The sequence below is a fragment of the Tyto alba genome, unplaced genomic scaffold (assembly GCF_018691265.1).
Source record: "Tyto alba isolate M040663 unplaced genomic scaffold, T.alba_DEE_v4.0 Super-Scaffold_42, whole genome shotgun sequence".
NCBI classification, from domain to species: Eukaryota; Metazoa; Chordata; class Aves; order Strigiformes; family Tytonidae; genus Tyto; species Tyto alba.
The window spans coordinates 14,585,070-14,605,065 of NW_024881318.1; the positions used below are offsets into that span (position 1 = coordinate 14,585,070).

Below are 19,996 nucleotides of genomic sequence, written 5' to 3' on the forward strand. Positions count from 1 at the left end.
TTTGAAATCTTTACTGTATTTGATATGTGAAGTGTTGAATCTGGCTGGGCTGGGCACAACCGAGACCTTCCAAGCGAAATTTTTCTTCAGGCACAAGAATTTTTCATAGTGTTTCCTGGAGATGAGAAGTCTGCCATTTCTGTGACCAGATCATCAGTTCAGGGAAAATGAATAGAGCAGCCTTGCTACCTTGCTACCTAGTACGATACTTGCTACCTAGTACCTTGCTACCAGTACAATCCAGGAGCTGGATTTTGTCTTGCATTCCAAAGGGAAGGTACAAGAGAAGTCATCCCCTGAAAGCACCTTCATTTCCTACCTAGCACTACATCTTTTCTGGGTTGAGCCAAGTCATCTGTACCCAAATGCCAGTCATTTTTATAGTAACTGCTTTGTGTTTCAAGCATCTGTCAGCCTCTGGATTTTGTCATGGATTAACATAGAAACTGATTGATATGAATCATCAGTCTCTAGTGCCCATGTCAAGATGCTTATGTTTACTGAAACTTTTTAGTTAGATACTAGTTTCAAAACACTATAACTAATTTTTGTGGTAGAGAAGCTCAGAGACTGCACTTGCCTGGAGTTTATGGCTATAACCTCAGTCTTTCTTGCTTGCAGGTGATGTGTGTGATATGTCTGGGCAAAGAATAGAAATAAATGAGGTAAGTGCTCAAGTACTATCAGGATCTGTGCTTTCAGTGAACCTGCCTGCCTAAGGTGTAGTGGTTACAACCCACCAAGGCATAGCTCATGCTCTTGACTCTGAAAGAGCTGATGCTTTTGACGCTGATACCAGGGATGTGTGTTCTTGTGGATTTCAGAGGATTGCCAGAGTTGCATTCCCTTCCAGTAAGCCTGGTTTAAACATGCAGGTCAGGTAGCCTGAGTCCCCCCTGTTCCCTCAGCTTCACATGACATTCTAGTGCATCCACAGCAACTCTTGAATAATTGGCCATAGAAGTTTGTTGGAAACTTGGACATCAGTGAATTTTATTATTCTTGGCAGTTAATTAAAGTTTTGGTGGGGAATCAGTAAGTTCGGTTCATATCTATAACAAGGTCACTGTCAAATTCCCATAATGTCTGTACATTGAAAAGTGTGAAAATGGGTGAGTTCCCCATTTCTCTCTAGCCTCTGCTTGCCGGAACAAACCCACAGGTCTTGGATTTCTAAAATTGCTGAAAACGGCATGCAGTAGTCCAAGTCACAACCAGTAATCCAAAGTAACAACCAGCAAGATGATGATGAAAATCCCACTCCTCATTCCAATGATTAATTTCCAGACCATTTAAAACTGAAATTACCCACTGAAATTGGTTATTTGTGCTGAATGCTGTGCCTCCAGACTGCCCTCGCTCAGGCAGCAAAATGAAAAAGGCTGGCTTGTTTGGGAAGACATGCTGGTCTTCTGCCAACTGGCTGCCCAGCAGCTCCTCCTGCCCACGATACTCTCTGGAGCAGAGTCCTGCTGCCCACGCATCCATGGTGTTGCAGTACTTGGACCTTGCTGAGCAGATGAGGAGGTGTGGGGGGTGGGGATGGGGCCTGTGCTCTTGCGGTTAAGTGCTAAATGTCAGCTTGTAGAGGTCAAAAGGATGACTCCCATCCTGGAAACTCTGAGCTCATTGGGGACGGGCGGGAGTTGGAATCGTCCAGGGCAGGCAGTGCATTCCTGCATGACACATCATGCTGTGAGCTTCTGGCCATTTCTCCAGTATGTTTCCCTCTGCTTGGGGCTCTTTGTTCTTACACAAAATGGGCAGTGCCTGTGGAGTCGAACCTTTACATCAATCGTCTGTCATCTTTCTTCCATATCAGGATTTTTTCTTGCTTTGGGAGAACAGGGTGGAGAACACAGCCTTTTGAATTGTCTTTAATTGGGCTTCCACATTCCCTTATCACAGGCAGCCACTGACATCAGGAGCATGATGTCTCAAAGCAGGCATGTGTTGAAGGCAGGCATTTCTTTGCTATAGAAACCCTTTGGCAGGGATCCTATAGGAGCACTTGCTGTCTTATAGAGAGGCATCTTTAGCTAATCAGGTTCTCAGCCTGAGTGCTGCTCTGAAAGGCACTTCAAGTGCCTGTTCTCTCCTGTGATTCAGTAGCTTTCATGAATTCCCACTTACTTACACTCATCAATTTCTGTCATGAATAGCCCTGCAGAAGAGGGCCTTTTGTAAATGTAAGGTGGAGAGAGTGCTATGATCAGCAGGCATTGGTGTACAGGCATATGAGAGCTCCACAGATAACACTGAGCCATGTTTTTGCAGAACACAGAGAAGGTTGATTTCTCATACAACCAGTTAGCCGACCCAAAGTTTGCCTTCTATGACCATAGCCTGGTTGAAGCTGTGAAGCTGAGTGATGTCCCAACACACAGGTTCTTCCGGCTGCTCTCACTTTGTCACACAGTGATGCCAGAAGAGAAGAAGGAAGGTGAGGACTGTTGAAGGCACTAGACTGAGTGGTTATGTTCACCCTGCACCACAGTATGTCTTCTCTCCACAGAAGCTGTTATTGGTCCTTTTGGCTCCCTGGTGACTTTCTATAGTATATGGCTACACATAAATCAATGTCTTTGGAGATGCCACATGGGAAGAGAAAGGACCAGGGCCTCCACTCCCTGTGTGTTCCTGTGGTGGAGCTGACACTACTGCAAACACCACATCTCTGGAGTGCGGAAATTGCAGGTGCCACAGCTTCCTCGAGGTGGCAGATGGCTTGCCCCACTCTTTCTCTACTCTGCACCAAGTCCCATAAAGCAAAGAGTGTAGAGCACCTATCCACTGGAGACTCATTAGCTCCACTTACCCGGTGTTCCCACAGGTACTGGGTCAGTCTCCTCAAATTCCATACAGGGTGAAAACTGTGCTTTAAAGGATAGAACCATTAATTGACACATAAAAGGTGAAAATACTGATGAGAAAAATACATGCAGATCTAACTAACAGGGGTTAAACCTGAGGAACTTGTCCTTTCAGTGAGATCTGCTGGACTCCAGAGAGAGTCATAAAAGACCCTAAAAGACTCTAGGAGGACTCTGGCACTGGCCTAGAGGATGGGTTGATGGGACTTGATGGAGACATGTGGACATAAGGTGCTTTTTAGTGCTGCACTGGTGGGGATAGACAGAAAAGCAAAGGGTTAACTGCTATATGATGTCTTTTATTTTGTATTTGCTTAGCCTCAAAAGCAAGGTAGAAGCCACATTACTTGGTTTTTTTTTGCATGTCAGGTAACTTGGTGTATCAGGCCCAATCTCCTGACGAGGGAGCCCTTGTCACTGCTGCCAGAAACTTTGGATTTGTGTTCCGGGCTCGCACACCAGAGACCATCACCGTAGTGGAAATGGGAGAAACAAAAATCTACAAACTCCTGGCTATTCTTGATTTCAACAATGTTCGCAAGCGAATGTCTGTTATTGGTATGTTCCCTTTGCTCCCTTCTTTCCTTCCTGACCGTCTAGGCTCTCAAGTTGACCCTCATTCTGCTGTGATGCCTTTTCCTAGGAGAACTCCTCTGCAGTGCTTTCTGAATAACATTTACTTCTGAGCACTTGAGATGGGCTGCATTGACTTTTCAATTACACAGCAACAGTGCTAGATAAATACTTAGGCAGATGAGAGAACATCTTAACATCTGGACCACAATTACAGAGCACCTTCCTGAAGATACTAAGCATTTTGCATATTTTACCTCCTCCATGACAATGCAGTAAAGGCCATCCTTCTAATCAGCTTCAAAATTATCAGTGAAATCTGAGGAAGTGGGAAAGGAGAAAGCAAGGATGAGTAGGGAAGTCCACTTTCCCAAAAGTGAAATGGAATAATGATTCAAGAAACTTTGTGTAGCCTTTTTTAACCCTCCAACATCCTCAGAAACTTTGAGGACTGGAATATCACAGCCATAGCAAAAGAGTGGTAGTACCTTTACTGTTAGGAGCAGTAGGACCAGTTCCCTAAGAACAAATTGTTCTTTACTTTTGAATGCAGATGTCCTGCCTGAAGTGCTGCTTGTAGGAATCACGTAGTCCCAACAAAGCATCTGCTCAGACCAATGCAATCTGGGTGCAGTTGCCTGTGCTGTTACCACTAATGTGGAGACATGTGGCATTATCTTCTTTTTTTTAAGGAAAGCTTGTCCTGATTCCTGGGAGTTTGCCAAAACTTGGAGTTCAGACACCTCTAAAAACCTTTCTTTGTTTTGATGGAAGTGCTGTGAATCCCAGGTGCCTCAGTCTGGGATTTGTAACATTTCTTCTCCTCTTCCTTGTAGTGCGGAGTCCAGAAGGTGACTTGACTTTGTACTGCAAGGGGGCTGACACCATTCTTTATGAACTCCTTCATTCATCCTGTGAAACTCTCAAAGAGGAGACCACAGAACATCTGAATGTAAGTGTTTCCTTCTGCACAGCATCTCTGCATTTGATGGTTTCCTTTTCTCTGGGTATGGAAATGTACTTTGTGTTGAGACAAAAAACAGATTTCAGAAGCAGCACCTATTTTTTAAATATGGAATGGAGAGGGAATTTAATTTATAAAGTCTTAGGTCTCAAATCAGTTGCCTAAGCACGGGCACCAGGTGCCATTTGAACTGCTCTAGGACATCTGGACACAGATGGCAAATACAATGCAGGACATTTAGACGACCTGTATTTTTCTGTAGTAGGAGCTGGAAGCCAGGCAAGATAGATGAAACATCAGAAATGACACAAAACATCTGTGTTTTGGCAACTAAATTTCATCTGAGTCTGCTGTTACTCTACAATGCATGCACCTGATGCGTTCAAGTATGCTGTGGATCACAATAATTCAGATGATCAGTAAAGGGCCACAGAGCCGTTTACCTTCTTGAATACAATTAAGATCTGCAGCACTTGTGATTCAGGAGGTCTCAGTCAGAAGGGACCGGGCAGGTGCTGTGACATATTCTCGCTCACCTGCCCTTCTTCCAGATCATATAGGGACATATTGACTGGGCAGCAAGGAAAATGTGTCAGTCAGACGTGTGGCCTTCTGTATTTTTGATGGTGTGCACTGGGAGGTGGTTGCTCATATAAGGGGATGTTTTGGCAAATGTTTACTCCCCCTTCTGATGCCAGATCCTGCTGGTACAATGCAGAGCACAAGATAACAGAAAGTTTTGCCAGAGGGGTTGTGCAATAGAAAGAACATCTCTGCTCACTGCCGGCGGGAGCCAGAGGAGGTTGCTGGCAAAGGAGAAGGCAGAGCAGAGCTGTGGTGTGGCCTGTTCCTGATGCACCATTAGTTCAAGACTGGGGGGAACGTCTCAGTTTTCACAAATAGATTTCTGTTATTCCACCAAACACTGAGATCCATACTGTTAATCATACATCTGCAGAAAGCACAGTTAGAAGGACTTGGTGAGATGTCATGACTGACTGCGCTCATGCTGTGCATTTCGGCCAGCATTTGTACCCTAAAAATTTTGAGCTCAGGTCCAAAATTCAAGGCTGTGTTCAGTGTTTATTTAGGTGTCACTGTTCTTTTGTTGAGACATATGAGCCCGCGAAACAACTGCCTGGCTAATTTAAAACTTTAGAGCCAGAAAGTTGGAAAGCCCATTTTAATTTGTTCTTTGTAAGGATCATGGATGGCAATGATAAAGTGCCCTGGAACTAGTTTTAAAAAGTACCCCAAGGTTTGTGGTCTAAGGTGTGATTTTTTTGCCTTTCCTCTACAGAGTTTAGGCAAGAAACTTTTACAGATAGATGTTTACTTTCCAAGGGTCCTTTGTAAGCCCAGGTGAGCAGACCATTCTTTTTTGACCTATTCTGCCTGACCACTGTCTCGCAGGAATTTGCTGGCGAAGGTCTGAGGACACTTGTGGTGGCCTATAAAAACTTGGATGAAAACTACTTTCAAGACTGGATCAGGCGTCACCATGAAGCAAGCACTGCCTTGGAAGGACGGGAAGATAAACTGTCAGAGTTATATGAAGAGATTGAAAAAGACCTCATGGTTGGTGTTTCAAGGAATCTGGGCCAAGCTCTGGGGGAGGCAGCGGGGATGGTGGTTTGTCAATAAACAGCTCAGTAAGACTTAAGTAAACATTGCTCTGCAAACTGCTCAGTGGGTTGTGTGACAAGCAGTTAAGAATATGGCAGTCCTGGGTTTTCACTGGCACCTCCATCAGGAGCCCATAACTGGGGTGTCAGCCACCAGTGCAGGGGAAGGGTTTTATTTTAACTCAAGTGGGTGTCAGAGTAGCTTTTTGGTGATGAAGTGACATACCAGAGCCTAAGGGAGATGACGTGGACACAAATATTGCATAGCTATCCTTTGTATGTGCAAATGGCTGATCTGTTTATTTTCCTGTCTTTGAAATGGCAGGCAGTGAATAATCCCCAGTGTCCCTCTGTTTCAGAGATCATCTTCTTTGTTCTTGCACCCTGGGCAGGATGGGGAGATGATGTCCATGAACATGTTTGTGTCGATTTGAAATAGGGCTAAACTGTGATCTTCAAGTAATTCTTCTCTCCCTGAGTGTTGTTACAGCTTTTTGAATGCCCGGGGGCGGGTCTGCCTCTGTTTTAGAGCTGTGAATAATGAATGAAAAGGATGTGTGGGATCTGAGGGGAAGCAATTCAGCTTTTGCACTTGCAGAAGTGTTTTTCTGAAGTCTCGGAAATCCTTGGAGCCACACTCTTGCTCCTTCCATTAGCTGCACACTCAGGATGCCAGCAGAGCCTGGAAAGAAGCAAGCATGAGCCAATTTGATGTTGACCCCTGAAAGTTGCATAGTTTATGGGGCAGAGCCCACTGCCCTTCTTGGTCTCAGCAGAGTAGTGGAAAATGCTGATCCTCTAGTCCAGAGAATACGTTGTGCAAATGCTCTGTGGGTTTGTTCAAAGCAGGAAAGACATGGAGGTTTAGGAGGTTAAGGGGCCAGCTGCTTTGCAAGGAAGGGTTATGAAGCTCGTGGCCTGAGTAGAGAACAGGTCATGGGCTCACAGTGGGAAGAAGTGTGGCTCAGAAGATAACGCTGATTACACGAGACCCTTCTCTGTACTCTCTACAGGAATGACTTTACTTCCCAAAGGTGCTGTGGGAAGAATAGAGGGTGAGTGTAGGAAAGCCTGGCTTGTGTCAGAGAATGAGTGTGAGAGTCAGAGTCAGCAACAAAGTAAATGGGTCTTGTGGAGGTGTAGAGAACTGACAAATATTGTAGTCTAGTTGATGGTCAAGAGCAGAAGTCCCTGTGTGTGGCAGGCTCCTGCTAGGGACCCTTAGCAGGAGTAAGGATATAGGACATAAAGGGATAGAACATGATTAGATGCAAAGGATAGTAGTAAAAATGCTAGTTATTGATTGACCTAGAAACTTAGGAAGATCCACAGTCAGAAAGGCATCACAACTGTCCCTCCAGGTGCACTTATACCAGGTCATGGGCAGACAGGCAAAGGTCTGAGAACAATACTATTGTCCCTTTCTGCATCCCCAGAAAGACAGTGACTGTGGTGAATGTAAGCTGTTGTTCTCTCTTCCTGGGCACATATGACATCAGTGTCCATCTTTGGCCTTCCAGCTCAGTGTCAGGCTGCCAAGGATGAGCAGGTGCTCCCAGGAGGTGGCTTTGTATGCTACAGGCATTTAAGCTCTCTCTAGCTGGACCAGAAACTACTGCTGTAAAATGTCAATTGTACAGTTTGGAGGACCCCATAGAGAAGCTCTGTCAGAGCTGTTGTCTACATTGATAATATTCATAGCTAATGAATTATGAACATCCCAGGAAGCCAAAAGGGATCTTGGCTTGAAGCCAACCTCTGAATTTAGTTTCCCAACAGCAGGAGGTAGGTGGTAGCAGATGCTGTCTAAACCTGAGTTGGCAGTGCAACTTTCATGTCCCTTTGATGATAGGTTAAAGCCACCAAGTATCTCCAAAATGCAGAAAAAGCAATAACTTTAAATAACAAAGGTTTGTGTCCTGAGCAGTGTGTGGTTTAGCTGTGTGACAGTGTGGAGCAGCAGTGGGGACAGGTCTGTTATGGGCTGGGGAAGATGTTTAACTGCTATATGACAGTTGCAGTACAATATTAGCTGGGAGCAAGCTCCACACAGGAGGATGCAAATGGAGGTTTGGGGACATGGATCCACAGCTGTCTGTGTCCCTCAATTAAAGCTCTCTCTGCTGTGAAGTAGACACATGGAAGAACATAGACCTGGATTTCATTTGTGTTTGCTTGAGTAATTACCTGGAGGTCTAATGCTTTCTCATTTTCTAGCAATGGGAAGACTTACTGGTTCCCTGCTGTTTTCTGTTAAGCTGCTAGGTGCCACAGCGATTGAGGACAAGTTACAAGACGGAGTCCCACAGACAATTGAGACTCTTGCCAAAGCCAACATCAAGATATGGGTTCTCACTGGAGACAAGCAAGGTAAAGGGGCTACAGCTTTGGATGTTTCTCTTCTCTCTTATCAGTGGGATGGTTCTACTAAGAGTCATCTTCTCATTCTTTCTCTTTTGAAAACAGCACAGAAGACAACTTACAGGGCTTTGCTTCATTGCCAGCTAGACAAAACTCCAGTTACCTGGAATTAGAACAAATAATTGTAGATAGTGCCTGTTCTTAATTCCTGTCCTAGGGCTGGAAGCATTGTGAAGGCAGCATCCTTTGGCTTTGGAGAGGTGACAATGAGCATCCCCCATAGTCCCTGTCATAAGCTGTGATAAGGTGTCACTTTAGTGCTGTTGACCATTCTGGTGAAGGTGAAAAAATTGTCCTGCTTTCCAGGAACTTTAATGCTAAAGTAGATGTTGAGTCTGTTTCAGCTTGATCCTGGCATTAATGATCCAGAATAGAAATGGAGGAAACACAGGCTTTTGGAGAAAGCATTAAGTTGGAAAGAATGGTAAATAGACCCCAATGAATTATTCTGGAGAAACAGTAACTTCACTGAAACAATGGTGTTTTAGGGAGGCCCGAAGTGTTTGCAAATAATTTCATCCAAGAAATTTGAGAAAATGAAACATTTCATTTTGTTATGTTCCAAATGCAGTAGTCGTGCTTATGAATACCAGAAATTTTTTTTTCAGAATCTTCTGAACAAAATGTCTTGATATTCTTCTTCAGAATTATGGTTTGGGGCTTTTCTGGGAGTAGGGGGAGGGAAAGTTAAAAATCCTGAAAAAATTATTTGCAATCAAAATGAAATGGTTTTTGTTCTCCAAGTACATTGGCCAAAGGGTGTTTTAAGCTGTTTCATTCTGGTAGAATTATTTTTTTCTGTGGCCTTGTGAAGCCCAATTAGGGGAGATCTACTGCTACACCCATCAGGGTGTCCCCTGGCTCTCTTAAACTGTTGACTTTGAAAGGCTCAGAACTCTTTTCAGTGAGAAAGGGAGATTTTGCCATGTGAGTAAAAAGGCCACAGAGACCACAGGTGAGTTTGGAGCTGTTAAGATGGATCATGTTCCTGGTTTATCTTTCCCAGAGACAGCAATGAATATTGGTTACTCCTGCAACTTGCTGAATGATGACATGGAAGATGTTTTCATTATTGAAGGCAGCACATCTGATGATGTACTTAATGAGCTGAGGTAAATGGCTGAATTATACAGTTTCATTGCTGTGCACTGACAATATTTGTATTTTGTATTATTCCACCTTTTTTTCCTGTGAGCTTTACTTGGTACAGTACATCCAGGGACCTCAGGTAAGGGCTAGGTGGCTCCCTGGAAGGTCCAGCAGCTAAACACCATGTAGAAATCTCCTCTGAGGATAAAATCTGAAGCTTCTTGATCCAACAGGTCAAAACTACATAAATGCTAAGAAAGCAGAGTCAGGCAGGCAGTATCAGTTGACATTTGACAGGTGATCTGGAGCCACAAAGCCTTTGGCTCCAGGCTTGAGCTATGCTGCTGCTCTACTGCTATCGCTGTTCATCCACAGTGCCATCCTTTGTCTGGATATGGCCCTTTTCTAGCATTACCTGGAAACATACCTTCCTCCCTAGCCTCCTCAGTAGGCACAAGTTCTTAGGTATAGGTAGAAAATGTGAAAGTTTTTCAGTCCTTTTCTCTTGAAATAGGTGGTTGCCAGACACTACACACAGAAAATTGTGATGCCCTCTGGGATACTGTCCTTCATGACACTCAGGTGGTTTGTTTCATTGTAAATCAGTACAAGTTTAGCACACACTTGTTAGAGTTTCAGAAGCATGTGGATGATCTGCACAAGAGCAGCAGCTAAACTATGCAGGTTGTTGTAGGGGTACAGGGAGAATTGAACTAAGCTATCAAAGAGAAACATTGATTTTTTATTTTTATAAAGTTGATTTAATAAAGCATATGTATCTTTACAAGATTTTCATCATTATTTTGGACTTTTTTTTAGGAATGCAAGGAAAAAGATGAAGCCAGACTCCTTTCTGGACAGTGATGAAATCAACATTCAGTTTGAAAAATCTTCAAAAAAAATAAAAATTATACCCGATGAGCAAGCAAATGGGGTGTACGGTCTGGTTATCACCGGACACAGCCTGGTAAGGAAGATCCAGAGTCATGTTACGGTTGAGTTCTCTGAAGAACTTAATGTGATAGGGACATACTGGAAGTCTGAAAAATGCTTTAAAATTTTAGCTCTATAGGACTGGAATTTTTTTCCTAACTGAAGATTACGTTCAGTGGCTACTGGAGATATCAGAGGTGATGGGCAAGGTTTCAGAAGACTGGAACAGCGAAGAACTGTCCCTGATGTTAGGTGAACAAGAGGGTTGGGATAGCTAGATCAATTTTCATTTCCAGAAAGATACTAGAAAAATAATCTGGTAGTTTATGGATGCAGCAAGAAGATAAGAAAACATGAGACATGGGTTTCAAGTATGCCAAGAACATATTCTGCTAAATATACCTGATAACAGATATATTTAACAGATAAGATATATATCTTGTAACTTAACCAATAAATTGTTTAATGCTCTCTCCCATGATGTTCTTCCATGCAAACTGGAGTAATACAGTCTAGATGAAATTGTTAAATGACAGATGTAAAACTGCTTGGAAAGTATGGCTCTTAAGGGCTCAGGGTTGGTCTAAAACAACGGTAAAGTGGCATCTGCAGGGGGCTATTACACATCTGTTTGATATTCTATGTTTGCATTAACTGCTTGAAAAGAGAGCAGATAGCTCCAGGCTGGGAGAAACTGCAGGCATGGTGGAGCTCAAAATTAGATTTGAAAACAATTTTAGCAAATTGGAGAAATGCTTCAGGAAAATGGAGAATGTAATTCAGTAAGAACAAATACCTTGTTCTTCACTTTCACGTAATTCACAACACACATAGAAAATTGTGTGTGTGTGTGTGTGTGTGTGTGTGTGTGTGTGTGTGTGTAAGAACATCATCTGTAAGACCTGTGAAGAAAGCCTCCTGCTTCATTTGGCGTCGGTAAAGTCTTAGCTGAAATAATCCATCTTATTTAGGCCATTTTCTTTGAGAAAATGCAGACCAACTAGAGAGAATACAAAGAAAACTCTAACAGTAATCATGCAGGATCTGGAAAGTGTAGGGGAAAACTGAGATAGATAGGATTTCTGAGCCTGGAGAATACTGATCAGTCTTGGTAATACTCTTCAAATAACAGGTAAACAAAGTAACGGAATTCAACTGAAATAAGAGAGTTTAAGGTGAAATGTCTTCCTGGTGAGAACAGTGAAGCACTGGAATAGATTTTCAATCCTTGGAAATATTTTAGAAAAGGTAAAGAGGAAAAAACAATTTAGAAAAAACATTTCAACCTGTTTAGGAGGAAATCTTAGTCTAGATCAGGTTAATTTGTCTGTTTTATTTTGCTTTCCCAGTTTGCAGGGTAAGCAAATGGGTAGACATGAAAAGCTGGGAGGCACTATCTTTCAGAGACAAGATGCTTCTGTTCCCTGTGGTTGCTACCTCTCTTGGTGGCGGTCCAGCAAATGCAACTCCCACTTCTATACCAGTCCAGCAAATTACTATTAAAAAAATCTCATCTGGATCCATTTCTGGCTTGTGTGCCACATACATGGGCCCTGGACTAGAGAGGACACTTTCAGGCAATGTCTATGTTGCCAAGTGCCCTCTCCCTCTTTTACACTTGCTCCCTCTTAAACTCCAGGGCCTTAATCCCCTTTAGAGCCCCACTGCAAAACAGACAAGAGCTCAGTCAAATTCTGTGCATTTGCATAGGCAAATCCTCTGACATCCCAGATGGCTGCAAGCCCCTGCCCATTCCTACTCCATCCCTTCAGCCTGCAGCACAGACCCCGAGTGCTGTGCTATAAAAGTACCACTGGCAGCGGTGACAGAGCTTTCTTTTTATTCCTGGAAACCACACACTCGCCCACACCCTGGCAAAGAGGTATGTCCCACACAAAAAAATTCAAATCTGGGTTGTGTGGGAGCAGATAGCCCACATAGCCTACAGCAGAGTGGACACAGCCAGTCTTGCCAAGGCCATGGTGTTCTCCCAGGTGTAGACCACAAGGACAGTGTGGGCAAAACTATATGTTATTTATTTGCTTCTGTGAACCTAGAGCTTGGACAATGGTAACAGATAGTGCTGTACTGTCCCACTCAAAAGCAGCATCTGTTCAGCATTGTATCCCTACGTGCAGTAGGTGTGATAGCAGCACTGGGGCTATGCACACATGTGGTCTTGCTTAAAGTGAGTGAAGAGAAGCACAGCAGCATCTGTAATGGCATCATCACACTAGATGATTTGTGTGCAGTACCATTAATATACTATGTGATAATATTTTGCTAGTGCTGTGCAATGAGGATGTTGTGGCAAAAGCCACCTCTAACTGCACTGACTGGTTGGTACTAAATTAAAAGCATTAAAAGGTCTCTCTTGTTGAGCAAGCCTGCCTGCCATTGACAGGAGGGAACCAGGGTGCTGGTGACTCATAGCTCTGTTTCAAGAAGAAAGAGTATCTGGCCTAAGGATTGTCTGCAGAAATGTCTCTGAGGAGTGCGCCTGCTGTAATGTCTCTGAGGGGGAGAAAGCCCTGTAGATTTCTTCCATGCCTGTCTACTGAGAAGAGACACCAAAAATCATGATCTGAAAGAAATATGGAAATCTGACACTGCTTCCTCCTCCTCGTGCAGAGCTGGAGGGGTGGCCAGATATCCAATTATCTCCCTGCTTCCCAAATAGAAATAACATGGCTAACTGATTTAAAAGGTCAGCATAAGTTGCCTTCTCCCTGGCTTTGTGTTTTGCTTTGTCATGCCCACCTGAGCTCAGCTTTTTCCATTTTTTTTTTTTTAATTAAGTACTCCCAAACTGAAACCTCTTCTATTTATACCACAGATCTCCCAGAGCTTAGAAAATAAACCAAGAGGGATGAGCAGAGACTCTCTCACATGGAGATACACAAGGTTGTCTCAGGCCCAGCAGCAGCTTTGTTAATTTAGTGCTCCTGTTATTTGGCTCTTCTGCTGCCTGTCAGCCAGAGCAGCTGTTGTGCAAATCCAGCTGTGGTGCACCCAAGGTGCAAGCTCGTAGGTGTACGCTGCATGGCATGATGTTGTGTGGTGTGGATGCTCCCTGCGACCGAACGGATGGATTCACTCGGGGTATCTCGTACGTTCCTTCTGCCAAATGGAAGGACTAGCTCAGTTTTCATTTCCTTCCCGCTGCATCACCTTTGCCAGGCCGTGAGTTGCTGCTGGTCTGACCTGAACACCCGCTCTGCTCCTTCTTCTCAGGCTTACGCGCTGGAAGGGAATCTGGAGCTGGAGCTGGTGAGAACTGCCTGCCTGTGCAAAGTGGTGATCTGCTGCCGGGTGACTCCGCTGCAGAAGGCCCAGGTGGTGGAGCTGGTGAAGAAGTACAAGAAGGCTGTGACCCTGGCAATTGGAGACGGCGCCAACGATGTCAGCATGATTAAAAGTGAGTGACGGCCGACAGCCGGCTCTGGCAAACTGACTCGCTGATGTATTTGGTATCTGAGGTGGCCCAGCAGCAGGAACACCTATCGGAGTGCCTTCTGTACCACCCTCTTTGTGGCATCAAGTGGCTGTGTCCCAGGGTTTGGCAGGTTTCTACAGAGCACTGTCACTAGAGGCTACACATGTCTCCTGCCTTCCCAGACACACAGGAGGCCCTTTTTCTCGCTCCCACCACCAGCATCACAGGAAGCTAAGGCTACACTTACTTCCTATTTCTCTGTTTCTACCTTAGAATAGTGTCTTGGTTTGGGCTGAAATAGAGTTAATATTTCTTTTCAGGGACTAGACGAGTGCTGTGTTTTGGATTTAGCTTTGGGTTTGATATGGGAAGAATGCTGACAGCACCCTGATGTTTTCAGCTGCTGCCGAGACTTCCAGGACTCCCCGACTCCCCATGTCCTGCCCGTGCGCCAGGGCACAGGGAGCAGGGAGGGAGCACGGCCACAGCACCTGACCCAAACTGGCCCGTGAAATATTCCATACCATGGCACGTCATGCTCACTATATAGAGGAGGGGGGGTCGGGAAGGGGATCTCTCTCTCTCGCTTCTGGGATTGCGACTGTGAGATCTTGGTATCTGGGGGTTGCTGGCCGGGAACGGGCTGGGTATTGGTTGGCGGGTGGTGAGCAATTACGCTGTACATTGCCTGTTTATATATTTCTTTTTGTTTTCCCCCTATCATCGTTTTATTGCCATTATTAACCTGTTCCTATCTCAGCCTGCGAGTCTCCCTTCACCCCTCTAATCCCCTCTGCCATTCCCAGGTGGGGAGGGGGAAGGGAGGGTGACCACCTGCGGGGGTTGGTTGCCCACCAGGCCCAAACCACGACAATAGAGAAAAGCCCACTGGGGCTGTGACGTGGCCACCCACCCATGTGTCTGCATGGCCACCGTCACAAGGGCAATACAAAGAACAAGCAAGTTCTTTTCAAAGGGGGCCTGTCTGCAGTGCAGAAAGAAAACCTTCATGTCTGTGTAGTATTACATGATTTTGTTTAACATTTCCATGTGGCAGGGCCATTTATCAGTTACCTCCCTTGAGTTATAAATCACAGGTTTCTAGGTCTCTTCATTCTTGAGCATCATCTGATGCTGCATTACCTTAGTGTATTTATGAAAAAAATCCCCCAACTAGGTATAATTAAACTAAGATTTTTCAGAAGGGCCTATTGCTAATCTTCCTTGTGTTAATTTGCAAGAATTGATTAACTGGAGCCTTTTAATTAAGAAAGAAAAGGCTAAGTAGGGAGCTTCAAGGGAGATAAGTCAGGCAGTCAGTAAAGAAAGGATAAGAAAAGTTCAAGTGTACATGATAATTAGAAACTAACCCACTCTCCTCATGAGAGGGTTGGGACTTTGGGATTTTATCAATTCACTGTTCCGTGGAAACCTCTGAATCTAACCAACCTCCAGCCATTCTATGATTACTTGAAGCTGTATAATTAGCTGCTACATTAAATTTATGTCCATGTTTAATAAACCCAAGTTACTATTAAAAAAGATGTGACTCTTCTATCTAATTATTTGACTGAACTAATAAAGCCCAGGAAACATAAAAAGGCTTCAGTCTGCCTTGTAGCAATGTATCTGAGCTATCTCTCAGGGGTTTGAAGATGTTGCTTCTCTGGAGTGATGTTTTAAGGCTGCTGGAAGGACATGTATGCATGTAAATATAACTCACATGTCAATATAAATTAAAGTTATTTTTTCATAACAGCAGCTGTTATGAACAACAGCATTTATGCTGTTGGAAAGCATTCAGAAATAAGATTGTCACTGAAGGTATAATTTCATTCAAATAGTAAAAGCCCAATTACTGGAAGTGTATCGCACAGCCAAAATCATAATTCTGGTGAAAAAAATAAGCACCTCAAAATATTTTAATTTTTTAAAAAATAACTTTACATATGACTTTTTATGAAGGCTGGGAGGGAATGAACACAGCGCCCCAGTGCAGGGAACTCATTTGAAAAATTGGGGTAAACAAATCTCCCAGTGTAATGACATGATCAATAACCTTCTTGTTGCAGCTGCCCACATCGGGGTTGGTATCAGTGGCCAGGAGGGGATGCAGGCGGTCTTGTCCAGTGACTTCTCCTTTGCACAGTTCCGTTACCTGCAGCGCCTACTCTTGGTCCACGGCCGGTGGTCCTACATCCGCATGTGCAAGTTCCTCAAATACTTCTTCTATAAGAATTTCGCCTTTACATTAGTGCATTTTTGGTATGGCTTCTTCTCTGGCTTCTCAGCACAGGTAGGTCCAGCTGCTCTTTTCTCATGGTCATGTCTAGTGTTTTCAAGCAAAATGTCTGGAAACATTTTAAAAAGAAATAAACTAAGGCATTCCCCCCCACACCTCACTGAACAGCACACAGGTCTGTTTTCTTCAGCTGTATGAGTATACCTATGAGCCTTCACTATGCTGGTAGATGACAGATGCCTGAAGACATTTAGGTGCATTATGAAGGACACAGGTCCCTCGTGGGAATTTTGCAAGTGTTCAAAGTGACTACAGCCATCAAATGAGGATACAGATTACATGGGGGCCTGACCAATCTGTCACAGATCTGTGTAAGACGTATGTTTGCCCTATTAGCACATTTGAAGCAAACAGTTTAACCCCAGGAGTGCTTCAGCAGCTTGTAAAAGGAGCAAATCTCCTGCAGCAAAAAAGCTGGTGTTAGTTTAGGCAGGGTGGTTGCCATCCACCCCTGCCCACTGGCTGCCTACCACGGTGGACACCATGCCATGCTGGGAAGAGGGTCCTGCTCTGGCTGCTGCTGGTGGTGGACACTGAGCAAACAGGGTTAGCATAATGTGATCCTTCCTCTGTGTATTCTCACAGTTTTGGTAACGAGCCACTTAGGGCTGCTGAGCTTGAATCATCTCATACTTTTGGTCTCAGTAGCATCTAAACCAAGATGTTCCAGACTTTAATTGTGTATTAAATGCTGTTTAATACCTTCATAAGTGATCTGGATGATAGGATCAAGTGTACCCTGATGAAGTTTGCTGACAATACCAAACTGGGTGGGGAAGTAGACACTTTGGAAGGCAGAGCCACCCTGCAGGAAGACCTGGATAGTCTGGAAGAGGGGGCTAACAAAAACCTGATGAATTTCAACATGGACAAGTGTAAGGTCTTGCGCCCAGGAAAACATAATCCAGGCATGAAGCATAGGCTGGGATCTACCAGACTGGGGAGCCGCTCTGTGGAAAGGGACCTGGGGGTTCTGATAGACAACAAGCTCAGCATGGGTGAACGGTGTGCTGCAGCAGCAAAGGAAGCCAACAGGATGCTGGGCTGCATCAACAAGGACATCACCAGCAGAGATAAAAAAGTCACTATCTCACTCTACTCAGTGCTCGTCAGGCCATGTCTGGAATACTGTGTTCAGTTTTGGTCCTCACTCTAAAAAAAAGATGTGGACAGTCTGGAGAGGGTCCAGAGAAGGGTCACAGAGATGATCAAGGGAGTTGCAAGCTTGCCATGCGAAAAAAGGCTGAGAGGGTTGGGTTTGTTCAGCCTTGAGGAGAGAAGGCTTAGAGGAAAACTTGTCACCATGTTCCAGTATTTAAAGAGTGGCTACAAAGAAGATGGAGACTCCCATTTTACCAGGATTCACATGGAAAAGATGAGGGGTAATGGGTGCAGGTTACTGCTGGGGAGATTCCAAGTGGACACAAGAAGAAAATTTTTCACAATGAAAATGTCCTGGGTTGAGTGAGTGGTGGATTTTTTTGGTGGCAGGGGAGGGGGCTATAGGGGCAGCCCCCTGTGAGAAGTTTCTCGAAGCTCCCCCAGCTCCACGTCAGCTCCACTTCTGTTTGGGAAATTGAGCCCATCAGCTGCGCCTCTGCGATAACGTATTTAAGAAGGGACGTGGTGACGGGCAGTGGGACTTGTGAGGAGGAGTTGCTGCAGCTGCATGAACACCAAGGTCAGTGGAGGAACGGAGGAAGAAAGGAGGGGGGAGGTGTGCTGGAGCAGAGACCCCCCTGTATCCTGTGGGGAGATGGCAGGGCGGCCCCCCCTGCCACCCATGGAGATCTACGGTGGAGCAGACATTGATTTATGGCCTGTGGCTTTTGCTTGGAATATTCAAGGTGCTGTGCCCAAAGAAGGCCGGGGTCTCATGGGAAAAGGCAGCCCCGCTGCTGTAATTCAGCGCTGGGAGGATTGCAGCATGCGGGGGAGTCCCACGCCGGAGCAGCTCAGGAAGGGCTGCAGCCGTGGGAGGGAATCCAGTCGGAGAAAGTTAGTGACCCATGACGGAGCAGTGTGGGGAACGCTGCGGCCCATGGGAGGAATTCAAGTCGGAGAAAGTTTGTGGAGGACTGTCTCCTGTGAGAGGGGGACCACAATGGAGCAGGGGGTAACAAGTTTTGGACACTCCCCTCACCGAAGATAAGGGAAGTGGCAGCGCTGACTGCACCCCCCATTCCCTGCCCCTGCGCCACTGGGGGAGGAGGTAGAGATATCGGGAGCAGAGCTGAGCCCGGGAAGAAGGGAGGGGTGGGGGGAAGGTGTTCTCAAGATGTGGCAATGCTTCTCACTGTGCTACTCTGTTACATGTTGTTAGTGTCTGTAATAAATGTATGTTCTTTTTTTCCTTCCCCTAACGAGTCTGCCTTTTGCTCATGACCATAAAGGGGAATTTTTCCTCATCCCAGTCCTATCTTGAACCCCAAGCCTGGCTCTCTGTCCCTTCTCATTGCCGGAGGGGAAGGGAGAGAGAGCTGTTGCGTTGGGGTTGGCTGCCAACCAGGCCCAAACCACGACAGAGAACAATCAGCCACTGGAGTAATCTCCTCAGGGAAGTGGTGGATTCCCCAACACTGGACACTTATAAGATTCAGCTGGACAAGGTGCTGGACCACCTTGTCTAGACCATGCTTTGACCGGGAAGGTTGGACCAGATGATCCTTGAGGTCCCTCCCAACCTGGTATTCTATGATTCTATGATTATGATGATTCTATGTGTATGCTTTTGAAGAGCTGGAAAAGGCAGCCTCTTGCTAACTTCATGCTTTGTTTTGTTTGTTTTCTTTTTTTTTTTTTTTTAGACTGTCTATGATGAGTGGTTCATTACACTTTACAATTTGGTATATACCTCCCTCCCAGTGCTAGGAATGAGCCTCTTTGATCAGGTACTGTTTCAATCACCCCTTGGATTTTTCATATGGGTTTTACCTCTAGGTTCTTTGAGCTGGTTCCATGAAGCAAAAGCAGCTGACTTTTTGGCTAGCTATTGTGGTAGTCCCTGAAATAGTTTCTTGCCAGTGAGACCTAAGAGCACAGTAAAAGGATGCACCAGGGAGGAGATGGTGTGCTATCCCTATTTGACCTGTGGGTTTCAGTGTGTGATGAGACTTTTGGGTTAGGCTGTTGACTACAGTAAAAGCTGCCATTGCAACACTCCCCTGAAGTCATCACATTGTACTAGCTGTGTTCCTGAAGCCTGACAAACAACTTTTTAACGACCACACAAAACAATGAACTAGATCTCTGAGGGCAGGTCTTCTAGGTTCAGCCTTTCTAGTAGAAATCTTTCTGCAGTAATTTCACATACACATTTCTACCTCATTATTACTGTTTGGCAAGACAGAGAATCAGTACAGCTATTCCTCTATGCCTTTTACAAATTAAAGAAGTAGAAACATGCTATTCTGCATTAGTTCACAGCACTCAGCTCTGGACACTTAAGGGATCCAAGTCAGACAGCCTTGACTTTGTGTGGACCCTGGGGAGGTATTTTCTATTACTTAGCTTCCAGGCAACTCTCTGGAGAGTAGACCATGCGGTCTGCTTAAGATAAAGTGCACCTTCATTTTTTTTTTGCAGCATTTAGCAGTTTTCTCAGCATAAGAAAGGTGAAATTCAACATGAAAAGTATGTCTAGGTGACCTTGGGATGTGGCATGCTCGTCAGTACAACTGAGTGAATTGTGTGCTAAGCCTTTTCTCATGGAAATGCATGTCACAGGGACATGTCAACCCTAACTGGTCTTATGTGGTTGGTTGGGTAGGTGCCAGCAAA

General features: G+C 44.9%; 1 protein-coding gene across 4 annotated transcripts in view; it reads left to right on the forward strand.

Annotated features, from left to right (window-relative positions):
- Positions 1 to 19,996, forward strand: part of LOC104357124 (phospholipid-transporting ATPase ID) — a 77,395-nt gene that overhangs the window by 49,456 nt on the left and 7,943 nt on the right. For all 4 annotated transcript variants that reach the window (XM_042804423.1, XM_032988127.2, XM_042804425.1 and 1 more), the window contains 11 exons: positions 622 to 665; positions 2,278 to 2,443; positions 3,243 to 3,431; positions 4,283 to 4,398; positions 5,824 to 5,988; positions 8,294 to 8,405; positions 9,463 to 9,568; positions 10,365 to 10,512; positions 13,713 to 13,896; positions 15,987 to 16,210; positions 19,024 to 19,107. In XM_042804423.1, coding sequence (XP_042660357.1) covers positions 622 to 665; positions 2,278 to 2,443; positions 3,243 to 3,431; positions 4,283 to 4,398; positions 5,824 to 5,988; positions 8,294 to 8,405; positions 9,463 to 9,568; positions 10,365 to 10,512; positions 13,713 to 13,896; positions 15,987 to 16,210; positions 19,024 to 19,107 — 1,538 coding nt within the window. The remainder of the gene's footprint in view (positions 1 to 621; positions 666 to 2,277; positions 2,444 to 3,242; positions 3,432 to 4,282; positions 4,399 to 5,823; positions 5,989 to 8,293; positions 8,406 to 9,462; positions 9,569 to 10,364; positions 10,513 to 13,712; positions 13,897 to 15,986; positions 16,211 to 19,023; positions 19,108 to 19,996) is intronic.